The sequence below is a fragment of the Rhopilema esculentum genome, chromosome 11 (genome assembly GCF_057945365.1).
Source record: "Rhopilema esculentum isolate cy_ngs chromosome 11, ASM5794536v1, whole genome shotgun sequence".
Taxonomy (NCBI): Eukaryota; Metazoa; Cnidaria; class Scyphozoa; order Rhizostomeae; family Rhizostomatidae; genus Rhopilema; species Rhopilema esculentum.
In genome coordinates, this window is record NC_142825.1 from 12,234,075 (window position 1) to 12,249,813 (window position 15,739).

At 37.6% G+C, this 15,739-nt stretch overlaps 1 protein-coding gene and 1 long non-coding RNA gene across 2 annotated transcripts; both read right to left on the reverse strand.

Annotated features, from left to right (window-relative positions):
- Positions 1 to 21: 21 nt before the first annotated feature.
- On the reverse strand, positions 22 to 5,964 carry LOC148959013 (uncharacterized). The gene is made up of 2 exons (XR_016144241.1): positions 5,802 to 5,964; positions 22 to 5,255 (listed from the first exon to the last, which is right to left on the reverse strand). It is a non-coding gene; the product is annotated as an uncharacterized LOC148959013 (long non-coding RNA).
- Positions 5,965 to 12,273: 6,309 nt separating this feature from the next.
- Positions 12,274 to 13,795, reverse strand: LOC135693799 (hydroxyacyl-coenzyme A dehydrogenase, mitochondrial). Its single transcript, XM_065212371.2, has one exon. The coding sequence runs from the start codon at positions 13,645 to 13,647 to the stop codon at positions 12,595 to 12,597; it is 1,053 nt and encodes a 350-aa protein (XP_065068443.1). The 5' UTR covers positions 13,648 to 13,795; the 3' UTR covers positions 12,274 to 12,594.
- Between the last annotated feature and the right edge of the window lie 1,944 nt (positions 13,796 to 15,739).

Genomic DNA, 15,739 nt, shown 5'->3' on the forward strand with positions numbered 1-15,739 from the left:
TTGGAAAATAGCCAGATATCAGGCTCGAACCGGAAAAAAAAACAGAAAAGGTTGGACAGTAAAAAGGAAAAGCTAAAAAAGAAAGGAAAAGAGGTCCCGAAAGCAATGGATTTCTCAGAAGAAGCCTGGGTCATTATTGGGGGGATCGCGAGCCACCCTGAAAAAGCTTGGATGTCTTTATTACTTATAACTTACTGTCAATATTTTTTATTTGCCTTGGTTCTTCTATGAGGTTATATTTTGAATGGACAAATGTTAAGCTGATTTTTCTTTATTGCGTATATGTCATCTCCAAAAAGTGGAGCAGCAATGCAGCTTTCAATTTTACGAAATTGGAAGTGATTCTCTTATGGGAGTATCTTTCGCCAAAGATCTAAACGCAACGTTCTTACGATTCTTGGATATGAAATATGACATCACTGTTTTTGAGGGACAGAAGCTAACCTTGATGATGCAAAAACTCGGTATGAAATAAGTATAGTTGTATGCTGATTCATCAAAAAATACACTGTCCAGTTTAATAAAATCTTCACAACATGCGGGTCAAAGAAAGTGTGAGGGGTCTTTCAAAAGAAAGAACTTCGAAGCATAAGAACCCATCTCCTTTACCAGAATGACCAGAGGAAAAAGCCAATTCATAAAGCACTTACGCAAAGCTGTTCAGTGGCAAAGATAAGTTATTACTATATATATGCACTTAGTGAGCAAAAGTATTGCACAGGACTTTACGATTTGTGACAATATATTTCAACTACGAAGTCAACTTATAACTTTTATGACATTTGCTATGGCTACTTGAATTTTGGTTCGCTAACATGTTTTGTTGCAGTGCCGCCATTTCTGTTTCAGCCTGTGCAATACTTTTGCTCACTTAGTGTACATTGATTCTGTAGCAGAAGAACGAATGGACGTGTGGCTAGATGTTTCATCGTGACATTAGAGAAGAGAAAAAAAGGCATTGATTAGAATTGCTGTTAGCACATCTAATTAACCCTCTGACTTCTTTGTTGGCGGTTGTGCAAGCGTTTGTTCTTTAAATAGACTGATAATAAACTGTTCACTTTTGTGCCACCATTGCTTTGGAGAAGGGGGCACCAATTATCATTGGGGGCAGGGAAGCCTGTATTTGAACGGGGTGAAGTGCCAAGAAAATGGGCAAAACAATAGTATTCCACAAGGGCAAGTGGACCGCTGCCCAGGCGCCCTTTATGGGGGGACACTTTCCACACATAAAATCTTCATTGTTTTTGGAACTGGAACACTGGCTAACCGGTGTATTGCTTTTATCTCTTGACTTTTATTCTGTGTTTCAGATATTTAAACCTAGTGTCCGAGTAATAATCACCTGGCTTTGTAATAGAAGGAAAAATATTATTCTATAATCAGGGGCGCAGCATGCGGAGGGGGGGTGTAAACCCTACCAACTTTCAGAGAACTAGACGGTAGAATTAAATTTATAACAAAATTTTAATATACACTGGACTCCATAGAACACTATTTACAGTGACCAATTAAGAACAAGTTGTCTTTTATATCTTTTCGATATGAATGATATATGAAACGTAATCCAAGCTCTCTTCTATCATCTGGTAATCCTGCAACAAACACTGTCAGTTGTTTGAAGTTGAGGGACCTTTGATCATTGCGTAACATTGAAGATTTATTCCGTTGGGTTTAGATCATATGATAAAGAAGGACTCAAGTTGACACACATGACAAGATTACATGACAAAGAATGATGTATATTAGGGGAATAAGGGGAATATTGCAGTTCCATTTGACTTTACTTTAAGTACTTTGAGAGGTCTCTAAAATGCTAAAATCTTATCCCGTCGGTAGCCTGTAATTCATTAGCCCAACAACTATTGATATTTCGAAAATTTTGGAAGTAATGAAGCAGAAACAATAGTAGTGCCAAACAAAAGAGGGGACCTGAACTCCCTTTATTAAATATCATGCATATTGAAGAAACAGGTGCTATATCTGCCTGTACTTGTTGTTCTTTCTCATGAAGGGAATTTATCATACTATTTTAAATGTCTTTCGACAGACAGGGTCTTTTTAGAAAATGGAACCTTATTGTTAGAACACAGGGTTCCCATTCATTGCAGGACATCACATGACAATTGCATCATTGCGCAGCAATTGCATCAGCTTCTGTAAATTGTATTATTCTTAAGGTATATAAGGGGTGGCTTTATAGTTAGGTTCAGTCTTGATTGCCGTAAGATTGTCGAACTCCGTGTACCTTGTCGCTAGCTTGCAGAATTGTGTTTGCCGTTACATTGTCGCCGTTAGCCGTTTAAGATATTTTTAGTCGTTTGCCGTGAACTGATGAATTAGAAGAAGTGTAAGAAATTAGAGAATTGGATAACAGTTTTTGCCGTAGTTATCGTGTACGTTTCTGCGAACGACCTACGAATTCACATTTGTAAAACCCCCTTTTTAAGTGGTTTTACATTATATCTTGACGAAAATGAAGACTGGTTCTTTTTGGAAAAAAGTACTTAATCTTGACGGAAAGGCACTTTTTCTGATAAAAAGGTTACTTTAACTTACAAAAAGGCACTCATCCGTCAATGAAAAATTGGCAGAGTTTTTTAACAAAAAATGCATCTTTATTCAGGGATGCCGGATCGCATTTTGTAGTGGGGGGGGGAGGGAGGGGGGAAGGAACCTCTAGACGAATTGGCTAACTTTTATAGTAGCTTTCCCCGGATTTTATTTGATGCCATTATCTGAATATAACAGTTCAGCAAAAAGTGAGAGGGCTATACCTCCAGCCCCCTCCCTCCGGCGTCCCTGTTATTCTTAAAGATAGCAACTCATTCACTTTTTCTTATAGAAAAGAGGCGCTTTTTTCACAGATGTTCTTAGAAGATGTGAAACAATCAACGATGGCCTAATGTCTTAAATCAAAAAAGCCAATCTAATTTCAATGGATGCCTATTATAGCTATCATAGCCTTTTATAAATCTTAGAAATAACTACTTGCGTGTGTCATGTATCTTGGAACTAGGCCTATTGACCCAGGGCCGCGGAGAGGATTTATAGGCCCTGGGTCAAAACGAAAGATAGAAAGCAAGTGGTCGGAGGAAAATTTTTGAGACGATTGTTGCTAAAATTGCTGCTATTTTGGTTGATGAAATTGCAATGGTGGCTATTACTTCTTTGGTCATTTGAAGGGGGCCTATCATAGCGGGATCAAAAGCCGCAAAACTGTGCAAAAATCAATCAAATGTCGCAATCCGCAATGAAATTAAGCGCGAAGACGCGGCCGCGATAGCAAAAGAGGGAAATCTATAAGGGGAAATTGAAATATGAAATAATCTAAGTTTTCGGGGAAAAAATATAACCATTAAGATTTTTTGATTTTGAAATACGAAATAACTTTGGTTACCAGTATGAAATAACAAAATAACTGAATACATCTTATAATATTGTGTTAGATTTATTTATTTGATAACAGCATTGACTCAAGTGACTTTTGATATGTATAACTGTTGAGATATGTATTACGCCTGGGTTGCTCTTTTACATTTTTCAAACTTTTTCGGGGCATTTTTCTCAAAGGGGGCGCTTAAAAGAAGAGGCGGCTTTCCAAACTTTACCATTAGTAAAAAGTACCAATGGCATAGAATCTACGGCAAATGGTTTTGGCTTATATTATCTCAACAAAATAGACGAGAACATCAAATGGTATCATAAAAGTGTTTTATCTACATTAATTGTTCCACATCTTTATACTATGAATTCTTTCTAAGACCACTAAATAACAGTTTTTTAATCCATTTAAGTTGCAGGATTGATTTGCTGATAAAATCTGTCCTCTAAATCTTCAAATCTCTAAACAGATGTTGTTCATTTTTCAACTTTTTTTTATCTGAGTCTAGACATGTTTCCCGCGAAGTTATTCTTATTTTAAACAAATCAGACGAAGCACGTAATACACCAATTCAACTTACAGCCTCATTTCTGCGTTAAGTCTACAATACAAGCACAAACAATATGAACAAATTGTATTCAGCCTAAAATTGTGATGATAAAGCCAAATCTGAGCAATAAAAGGTCGTACATAATGAAGTTTGGAGAAATTTCCTAAACGAGGCCGTAAGTCGAATTTGTGTATACTTGAGAGAAGCAAGTAACCAATCTCTCATAATGTCAAAATTATTTCTGGCCATACTTTTTAATTCAATATGGCGGCAATAAACAATGCTAAAAATTGTGGGATATTATGTTTTTGATGCAAGACGAAGTAACTATATTAGATCAAACTATAAGGAAAAATTATGAAAAGCGACGTGAACGCAACCGTAAAGAGAATTTGGCCCACTACAGCTCCTGTTTTTCACACTCGATGAGTACCCCTTGAAAAGACACCTAAAATATCTACTCTTTAGAAACATGTAGTCAATCTGTAGTGTTTATAACTTATTAACGAGTGGGTTTTGTTTAGTTTTAGTTTCGCATTAACTTCATTTTAGCATCTTTTCTTGCTATCTTATGCATCTAAGAGTAGACTGTAAGTGACTAGAAATAACAGCATGACTGTAGTATGAAGAATCGATTAAACAAATGAATTTGGTTATTTAGGCTTTTGGCGGTAGTAGAGCTTCTCTTTAGAGGTTTCTCTAAATACTATATAATATATGATAATGCACCTAAATCTTTCCTTTCCCACTTTTTCATAAACCAAATAGCACTTGGAGGCATTTTTCGGCTTGGGTCTGTTCGGCATCATCATCAGCGTGTGAAATTACCTCAGTGTACCCATTTCCATGCTGGTATCACAATTTGCACGATTCATGTTCTAACAGCCCAGACTATACAGTACAGTACAGCTCAAATTTGGTGCGCAGCGCTATTCACATTTATGAATTGTTTACAGCGCTTGCGTGAAGCCAACAAATGTTAGGCAACCCGGCCAAACGAGCCAACAACACCAAACAGCACCTTGAGCAATAGGGATTATTTTAATTACCATCCAACACCCGTCAACATTTTTGACCAGTTTCAAATCGATCCATCAATTCACCCAACATCTTTCCCAACAATGTTGGGTGACCGAACATGCTGGCCAAACGGCCCAACATTTGAGCCAACTTGCGAAAAGAGCGCGTTGACTGAGATGTTAGGTGAAATGTTGGCTCGTCAGCCCCGGTCTGAAGCTCCAAGCCTTCTGTCGGAAGATTTCTGGCGCCACCTCTGGGTGTAGTCTGGCTAGTTAGTGGCTATCGGGTTGAACTTAGACACTAAAAAAAGAAAAAATATCCAGATTGATGTCCGCTGATTGGAAAGAAAAAATGCCAAATTGATTATTTTGTGCAAACAATATTGTCCGTTAATTAAAATGTCCGCTAATTAAGTGGCCGCTTTTTAGAAAGTTTTTTATGAGACTTTGACCAGAAAACGATCGGGGGAAAAAATTGTCCTCTAATCAGAGGTGTCCGCCTTTTAGAGTGTCCGTTAATTGGAATGAATACTGTAGATGCATCGTTTCCTCCAAATGACTTCGACATACATTCTGATAACTACAACATCGCCTGTAATTGTGATGATTGAGTGCATTTGGTATCAACAAATGCATGTCATTTAAGTGATATTTAATATTGCACTCTCTAGCTGCTGCAAAAGTTTGAGTGCATTACCAAGCGACAATGCTGATGAACAGGGCCTAAAATTAGCGGTAATAAATCGCATTCAAGCAGTAATAATTTTTTTGAACAATAACGCAACGCTGTTTAATGTTAAACAAACTTAACGTCTTCAAAACTTTCTCTTCAACTCTTTCTCCTTACTTTTTCTTCTTTCTCCGTCTTCTTTATCGTCGTTCGCAAAAATTTTGCTAAACCACTCTTGCTTTCCTGCTTTTGTGCTTTCTCTTGCCCGACGATCTTTTTCCTCCATCCAACTCAACGCTGCAGACCTAGGATCAAAGTCACATAGTTGTGGCATATTCATATGTATGTAAAGGTAATCGCTGACGGTTTAGCGCTTGAACGATGATCTGCATGTTGATTTGATCTTGTTATAAAGAGAAATGACCCGCTCACAATCAGCTGAATGGGGTTTGCATGCAAGAATGCGGCCAAGGACGACACAGACATCTGAATACTCATCCCTTGCTCCTTGCACCTTTTTTGCAGCATGCTGAAGGGATCGGCCTTTTGCATTTCGGCACAATCTTGTAGATCCTGATACTGAATGGCTACATTTGCCAAATCCAAGTCAGGAGCAATAGAGCGGTGAACTTCTTTTATTTCATTTTCTGTGGCCATGATCTTAACAAACGGGTTAAATGATTTGGAAGCATTTCTGTCCACTTGAAGTCGCTTGTCTAGCATAGCGGTCAAATCTTTGATTGGCTGAGAGCTCTGTTTGCTACCATGTTCTAAGCCAATCAGCACATAGGATTCTCACAACAAAATCGCTTCGCAGCTAGAATTAGGCCCATTTTCGCCATTTCAGCGTGTTTTTACCACATTGTCTACAAAAAGCATTGCACGCCTCTACAAAGCGAATTTCCACTTTATTTTTTGTCCAGTTCATCATCATGCGTTGCTATTTAACCTATATTGGCGCCACTGTTCGATCGCAAAGAATAATATGGAAAAAACACCTCGCAAATGATCGCTAAATTTCGTGTAAAGGTTCAGGTAAATTACGTTTTTACCTCTCCCCAACCCATAGCGCTTTAGACATTTCACATTTAGACAAAATCAATTATATACTTACCTTATATCTAAGAATGGTTCACAATCCCGTCAAAGATGCAATCACTGTTCAGCCTTAGATTCGGCGGTGATCGCCAATGTAATTATCACAACGGCACGAAGGCTTTCATATTCACCCTCGAACTCAATAAATGTATCTTTGTCCTCTGAAATCAAAATTCATTTCATAAAAGTGAAAATTTTTCAGCAACAGCCCAAAGTAATTTCAATCATGATTGTCCAAAGACAATTGACCATTATTACTAATTTTATGTGATGAAAATGGCGAATACACTCACGCGGTAAGACTGGAATCTAATAAAATTTGAAAACGGCGGGAAAATTTCGAAAATGCACCCTCGAAATTTTCCCGCCGTTTGGTATCTGGTCGGCGTCTTTCCTTCTTCCAAAGCTTGATCCCGTAAAACTTATTAGCTTCTTCATCATACCTTTCTTTGAATTCATTTCCCCAACCTCCCAGCAAGGATCCAGTGCTCAGCTTGTTCACCCTTTCGCGAAACTTCTCTGCCTCTGGCTCAATGTCCAAAATTGTTAGTGAGTCGCTTTGAAGCTTATTTTGGAACACTTTGATTAAGAAAAGTAGGTCTGCAACAAACCACATCAAAATAATGTTGTCCTTGTGGGTAAGAAGCTTCAGAAACTTTTTGCCTTCAGCATCGCATTGCTCTACGTTGAACTTTATGAGTGCTTGCCACGAGCACAGAATAGCATCAAGAAGAGCAGCTGTAAATTCTGCCCATCTGACCTCAAAATACTTTGGGAAACGACGCACTGTTAGCCCTTCCGTTTTTTCCAGCTCACTGGTTCGTTTTGCTGAAACGTGAAAATAGGTAGAAATTGCTGCTAATTGAAAACCAAGTGATCAATTTCTGGGACACTCTTACATAAGTCTTTGTATGCATTTGCAGTCGAATGCACTGCAAAAATAGATTTTAGGAGGGGAGTGTCGATGTCTAATTTCCTTCGTTCGTCATCCAGGAGCTTCCAGAGACCACGATGCTCTCCAACATTCTTATTTTCCCCGTCAGTTGAAAGATGAGTTATCACTTTCATCGAAGCCAACAGTATCGTCTGTTCCCAATTTCAATGCTGCGAGATGCCCAGAGGCACCAGGATCAGTCACGTGTCCAATGCCAATAAACTTGAGATCTGGTTTCCCATTTTCATCGACTACATTAAGTAGCATGTATTGATGATCCTTCTGCGTCTTATCCATGGACGCAGCAATGCAGGAATGAATTTCTTCCTTGAACTTTGGCAGGTCAGAACTGACTATAGTGCGCAAAAGTTCTTGTACAACTGGGGGTCGAATATACTGCAGATCAAAGTCAGAAGGCAAGTATGGTTGGAAAGGTTGATTGTAGTTGAATTTATGAGCAAGTTTTGCAGCAACTACTCTTGATGGCCAAGAAAATGCCGATGATGTCAAACATTTCGCGTCATTGTACACATGGATTATTAGTGACCCTATCTTGTTGGCCAATTTCTGGCACTGCGAACTCAACATCTTAACCAAGGGCACAGTTTGAGATTTCTCGACAGATGAAAGTTTCTTCAAGCGCTTGGCTTCGAGGCATTCTTTATGTGCTTCATTTTGTGGATGCTCTTGAATTGTGCGAGTTCTTGCCTTTGTGCCCTCGGGAAGACAAATTGGTGGCACTCTACCCCTATAGCAAAAACGCTTCAGTATGGTGGGGTACGGTAGGCATACAGCACACAGCACACGCTTTCTTTTAGCTGTTGGTCCTGGCACAAGCTGGATACATTTGTCACTGATTTGTGTATCTACCTTTGAATGGGTCAATGCTTTTTGCTCGGCATCAACTTCGTTTCTCTGAATGGAAGAGCAAGGGCTGACAGAATCATCGCACGTGTTGCGGCTAGAGCTTGTATCCTCGTCTTCGCTAACTTCTTTTTCTGTCTTTTCATGTTCCTTCGATGTCTTTTTTCCAGTCGTTGATCAATTAAAAAATCTATCAATCGTACCTTGCTTCTTGGACCACATTGTTCAGTAGTTTGAAGTCAATTTTGCTTTTGAAAACGTTCTTATTAAGATGTTTATACCAACGTTAAGTTAACTATAAGTATTCTATCTTGTTTTTATGCCTCAAACAACTGATCAAACGGCGTTCACAGTTGGTCAAGCAGCTAAAATTTGCAATATGTATGTACAGAAAAAGTCATGACCCTTTTCCAAGTATGACGAAAATGACAAAGCACCGTTTTTATCACTGCACATTTTCAGTTTATCACTGCACAAATTGGTTATCACTGCACACTAAAATTAGGTATGATAAGAAATAAGCAATGGACAATAAAGAAGAATTAAGAAACTTCAGAGCTCGAAGCTTCAGTACATGCGGAGAAAAATCAATTGCGCTTTATGATATTGTTGTGTGCTATTTTAAAGTAAGATGGAATTTCTATACAGTAACAGTTCTGCTGAGAACACGTTTTTGTTCCTTTTGATGGTGCTTTATGCATGTTCTTAAGATAAATAATCAAAGACGAATTTGTATTTTATCTAACTCGGTTTTGTATACGTTTATGAATAAGGACAGAAAGAAGCAAATATTTTCTGAAAGGGATGTTTTCCGGTGTTTCAAAGGGCGTGGCCGTAAAATAACTTAGGGGCAAGCCTCCTAGTCCCGTTCCAGCCACTCCCTTGTGGGCTGGTGCCAGTGTGACCTAATCTAGCGTAATATCAGCATAATATTGGCCAAAATCGTCGATTAGCATAAAACCTAGCGTAATTTGGAATCTAGCATAACTCTGGCATAATTCTGATATTATTTAAAAGAATCATTGTTTCCATTTATCAATTGTCTATCGTTACCAAATGCAAACACTTTACACCAGTATCTGTGTTTTCATTTCGGGAGTAAATTAGGACTTTCCACCTTCAGGATTTTGCCAGTTGTTTTGAATGGTTGGCAGCCACATATTTTGTGGTTGGCAGCCAAATGCAGCCAGCTAAACGTAATATACAAAAAAGCTAAATTTTTGCTAATTGTTTGGAGCGATACCGTTATCAAAATTTACTTTGTAGGTTTCAAAAGTTTTCACTTACTTTTATTTAAAACTGTCTGTTATCTTTTACTTTGTTTCTTCATTCATCATTTGCAATTTTGAAACTTTTTTACAAAGTTTTGAATTTTATCTGTACCAAAATATTTGTTTCCTTTGCATTTTAGTTGTTTTTTGCAGCATGCTGCAAGAATTCAGCCAAATTTCGCTTCTCCGGCCAAATCAATTTATGACGGGCTAGGGGTTTCGAGAAACAGCCAAAATGGAGAAATTTGGCCATCACACCATGAATCTAAATTGCTTTTTTGTTGATGAAGAATGAGTACATTGGGTTGTCAAAAGGGCCAAATTGCAACTCTGGCCACTTTTGATATTTTGAGCATGCATTAGCCTCTTTTTCGAGCAGGGTTGCCTTGATTTGAAATCTAGCATAATTTTTGCAAATCTAGCACAATCTTATGATAAATTTGGCGTAATTCCAAAATTGAGATCTGGTGCTGGTACGTGGTGTCTGCATTACAAACAAGATGAGGAAAAAGACCATGCTTTCAAACTGGGCGCAAAGAGAATAAGAAGAAACAAGCACAATTTGTACATCAGTGAGAGAAGAGTTCATTTGCCATCTGTAACGAGGCTCTCGTTTATAGTAACAAAACTTTTTGAAAAACAGATTTAATGGAAAAGAATTTGATGGGCTGAATGCAGTTAAGAACTTTCCATAAGTAAAAGAGACGTCCCAGACAAAATATTTCATTCAATCATGCACTAGATTCTGAGAAATAAACGACTAAGATCGCAGAGATCTGAGACTTGTTCTCAGAGGAATTCTACAAGACGAGACAATGGCTCGGATTCTCGCAGCAATCCCTAATTCTATCGATGTAGAGAGGCTGATTCCCACCTACAACAAGATAGAAGCAGGTGGGGAAAGCAGCAAAGTTTCGACTTCTGGAAGCAAGTCTGGGAAGCAAGGCTGATTTAAACGAGTTTTTAAGGTGAAAGGAACAAAAATAACTTTGACAGAGATCCGAACAAACCGTGTAAAGAGTTTTCTTTCGATAACTTTTTTCTCACATATTGAGACATCGCTATATGTAGCGAATTTTTCTTATCAACTCAATCCATATATTGTAAAGAATCAGCTTTTGCTACTTATACTTCATTCATTTAAGAATTTGCTGAATTAGGACATGTTATTTGCACTATGTTTGCAGTTTCTATATTTGCTACCCCCATGATGCCAATCCCAGCAAAGTACCACGCCCAATTTTTATAAAGAATGTGGATCTGTAAGAATTTTTTATTTTAGGCCCTGCTGACGAATCGACGGTCTTTCATTGCTGACGAAAGCTCGGTATAGTTTTTTTTCAGACAAACTTCTATTAGAACATTTTCCTTTTGCTTGAATTTTCCTTCAATACTTAGTTTTCCAGGCAGGCAAATATATCAGCTCAAATGACAATAACACAAAGATGGAAAACTTCAAAATCGAGGTAAAACAACCGAAATTACGACCATCAGCCTTTGAATTCCAGGTGCTTCAAAACTGCAGAACCACCATTTTGATGACGTCATGGAAACTCTAGATAGCAATAACTCGTTACCTGCAGAGTTGATTTTTTTAGAACTTTTTGCTTCTATCACATTGCCAAAAAAGATGACTGGGCAAAATGACGTGATTTCTATTGTGTTACAAAAATGTATCCAAAGCTTAAAATATTCAGCAAGGCTGGAATTACCCAAATCAAGAGCAAAAACTAAGGTTATGCACTTCACTCGACTGTTGATGAAAATTCCCAGTCTATAAGGAGAAAATTTATTGTCAAAATTTGTTTTCCCCTAATGTAATTGTTTTGTGCATTATCAGTCACAAAAACAGCTATCGATGCGTGAAAAGATCTGTTCACAGATAATCAGCTCTTAACTCACTTGTGGGGAACATTTGGTTCGCCACACTTAATTTCAGATAGTTCCATCTGCTGCATACGTCATTAAAAGGATGTTTTATCGTTTCATGTCATGGTGCACATTTCTATGTGCAATTTGAGCAGAGTCGATTTGAGACACAATGCATAGCAAATGTTAATTAACCATCAACATGAAGGCAATGGAGTTCCAAGGAACCGCTAGCCAGCAAAGAATTAAATTATACCTCCATATTCATTTTGTAGAACCTATCAAGTCAGTTACCAGGTTTAAAATTTTCCATGATTTATGTGTAAAAAATTTATGCAATTAAATTTACAGCTATGAATTAATTATGCAATTATTATCAAATTAATTATGCAATTATTGTTTTCACTAATTCCTAGTTAGCTTACTTTGTTGTAATTGATTATAAAATGTATAAACAAATGAAACTTTTTGGCATAGCAAAATGAAAAAGGTAGATTAAAATAAAAGCTATAGAGCTAAATTTAACTGATGCAGGTCAACCCAGTCTTTTGATCAAATAAATTCATACATAAAGGTATGCTGGTAGATGAGAAAGAAAACAACAGGCAAACAGTTGGAGAAATATTAGCTTTAATTAATAAATCATTTTGCTGGAAACATTTCACAACACATCGGTAAGCATATTTAGTAACTAGAATATTCCAACAAAATGACTTCATATCACTTAGGAATTCAAAAATATATAACATGAAAAATCAGAACAACAAAATCTAGTCAGAATTCTGTCTAAAAGCATAAAATTTCTATAGGGTATAGGACTGTGCAATTAATTTAATCTAGCAAATGTCAGCGAATTTTACCTGATTGACTCTTTGCTATGACTTTTGAGTAGTTATTTACTGTAACAATTGCTTTTTCTTTCTGTTTTAGACATTCATTTGCCATTTCCAGTTTTGTACTGGTAAAATCCAGCACCTGACTTTCTGCCATATTTTCCTTCATCCACCAGATTATTTAATGTCTCACTTTCATCGAACAGTGGATTATCTGGGAAGATATTATGCCACCCATTAATGATATACTTTGTGGTATCCAGTCCAACGTAATCTAGTAATTCAAATGGTCCCATAGGGTATCCTGCACCAAGTTTCATAGCTTTGTCAATATCACTTGGGGTTGCTTCTCCCCTTTCCATCATTCTAACTGCTTCCATCATATAGGGCACAAGAAGGCGATTCACAATGAACCCTGGAGTGTCTTTGCAGGCAACAGGACTTTTACCCAACTCTTGAGAAAACTTGAACAATGCATTAAATGTAGAGTCAGTTGTTTCTGGTGTTCTAATAACTTCCACAAGTGCCATCATAGGTACAGGGTTAAAGAAATGAAGGCCCCCAAACCTGTCACCTCTATTTGTACCTTTGGCAATTTCTGTTACTGACATCGAGGATGTATTACTTGCAAAGATTGTTCTGGCTGGAGCTGCCTCGTCAAGCTGGTTAAAGAGTTTTTGCTTCAAATCCATGTTTTCAGGAATTGCTTCAATAATCAGGTCTGCATCCTCCGCTGATCTAGAAACATTCCTTGATACCTTAATCTTGCTCAGGGTGTCATCAATGAACTTCTCCTTTCCCTTTGGCTCATTTGGAAACTTTTTCGTGGTGATTCTATCTAAAGACTTTCGAATTAAAACCATGCCTTTTTGTAGGTACTCATCCTGCTCGTCGACAACAGTCACTTTGAAGTTATTTTGAGCGGCGACTTGAGCAATGCCAGATCCCATTAATCCTAGCCCAATGACAGTAACATTCTTTATGTCAGGTAGAGATCCCGTATTGTCATACCTTTGCCTATAGCCACTCTTCGTTGAAACTGCTCGACCGCAGAATCTAGGCCACAGAAGAGGTGTTTCTTTGAGCAGAAGGTCGCGGGATGCCTGTTCCACACGTTTTACATACGTGAAAATGTTTCCTCTTGTTGTTAACATAATGAGCACAAGTTTGAATCCTTAATTTGCAAACCTCTTGTACACTATAGGAACACAGTCAAAGTTCGTTTTGCCAGCCGGTTAAAGATCAATTTGGTCACAATTTACCACCTGATCGAAATCTTGAAAGGGCTTATAGAATTGCAAACCAAATTTGATGAGTTGAATTGTACTGAAATGTAAACGTTGCTTTGTTTTTTGGAGGGAGGTTTCTTCAAATCGAGGCCCTATCGAATAGTTCGTGCGAAGTGTGCAAGTGTATTTTGTTCCCGTGAAGTCCCTTAAAACACACATTTAACGAATGTTTATTCCAGTGAATTTTCATAAAATAACATTCGCGAAATTTTTTTCCTGTAAAATTTCAAAAAATATACATTTCAAAAAATGCTATTCTTACGAAAAGTCTGAATATAAAAACGACAAACTTGTATTTTTGCTGAAGACCTGGCCAGTATGTTTTCTGCGAGATAATTTGCAGCACAAGAAAATGTAAGAAAATAAAGTATTAGCTACTTTATGTCATTATTCAATCAATGTTATAATGTCACTGAGGGACTCTCTTTTCTTTTCAATCTGAAAATTCCATTGCGAAGAAATTATTTTTGAGTAAATAGAAGAGTTAAAAGGGAAAAGGCAAGTATTTACAAACTTTCTGCAATCTTTGTAGTTTATTTTTTTGGATGTTTGTCAGTGGTGAATAAACATGATCGTTAAAATCAACCTGCGTCAACACTAAGATTTCAGCAAGTTGTTTTCTCAATTTAAAGGTCGTTAAGTGTTTCAGCTTTTTTTAAACTGATAAGTTTCCTTAACAGCTAGAGGGGAGTTCTTCCAAACGATTGGACCAATTCAAGTGCTTATGGAGATAGGCTCCTAGGAGGCGAGGTTTTTCGTCCAGCTCGATACATTCTCCTCCCAATGATAGTGACATGGTCTTTTTTCAATTTGGTGACGACCGTACTGTCTTTTGGATCCGCTGATTAAAAATTTGGTTTTCATTGCGTTTATGGCCAGATAATTTTCATTTTACCATTGTTCCAATTTCTCTAACCACAAATTTGACCTATCAGTGGTAATTTGTATATCATTGGATTTGCCTTACTCGTGTCATCTGCGTATTGGATTGGTCTTGAATCAATATTGCCCGGTAGACCATTAACATAAAGGTTGAAGAACAGCGGTCAAAGTATTGACCCTTGCGGCACTCCGAAATATGTTGTCATTGGTTTCGACTGTTGAGCATCAATTTGTACGTATTGTTTGCGATTGCTAAAGTAGCCGAATGACCAACTTAGAAAGTCTTTTGAGAAATCCATTTTATGTAAAGACCTTATCAGTGTGTCATGTGAGATTATATCAAAAGCCTTTGAAAAGTCGATTGATACAGTTAACGATATTTTGCCGGCGTTCATGGCTCTCTTTATGTTATCTCTCAATTTTAGCAGCGCAGAATCCGTTGAGAAACCACTCCTGAAACCAGTGAGGGTATTTTTGTAAATTATGAGACTTTCTATGAAATCGATGACTTGACTATTCTTTCGATTATCTTAAAAAGAGCGGGAAGTATGGCGATGGGGCGATAGTGTGAGCTTTCAGTCGCAGATGGCACTTTGTTGATTGGCACAACTCTAGCCATCTTCCACAGCGAGGGGAAGCTGTTATTTTTAATGAATGTATTGGATGATGTGAGTGAATGGAGAGCATATGATATTTCCCACTAGCTTTACGTAACGTAGGAATTTCATCTGGGCCCGTTGATAAATCATTACGTATCAGTTTCAGCTGTTTTAATACTTCATCGTAGGTGGTTTGGCACAGGGAGAAAGCTGTTTCTGATGCTGTTTCTGAAAATCACAATGATTTATGTGAGAATATAGTAGTGACGCACAGGACAGAGGTTTGATATGAGATAAAACTTGATATATCGTCTGATGATCGCATTAAACGTGAAAGTCAAAGTAGCAACATAGAACCGTCCTATTCTATACACCGAATAGCGTAAAACTAGATATATAATGGCTGAATAGTTATATAAAATTTTGGAATAACTTAACTGACAGAACCTTTGTTTCACTTGACTCTTTGAAGAACA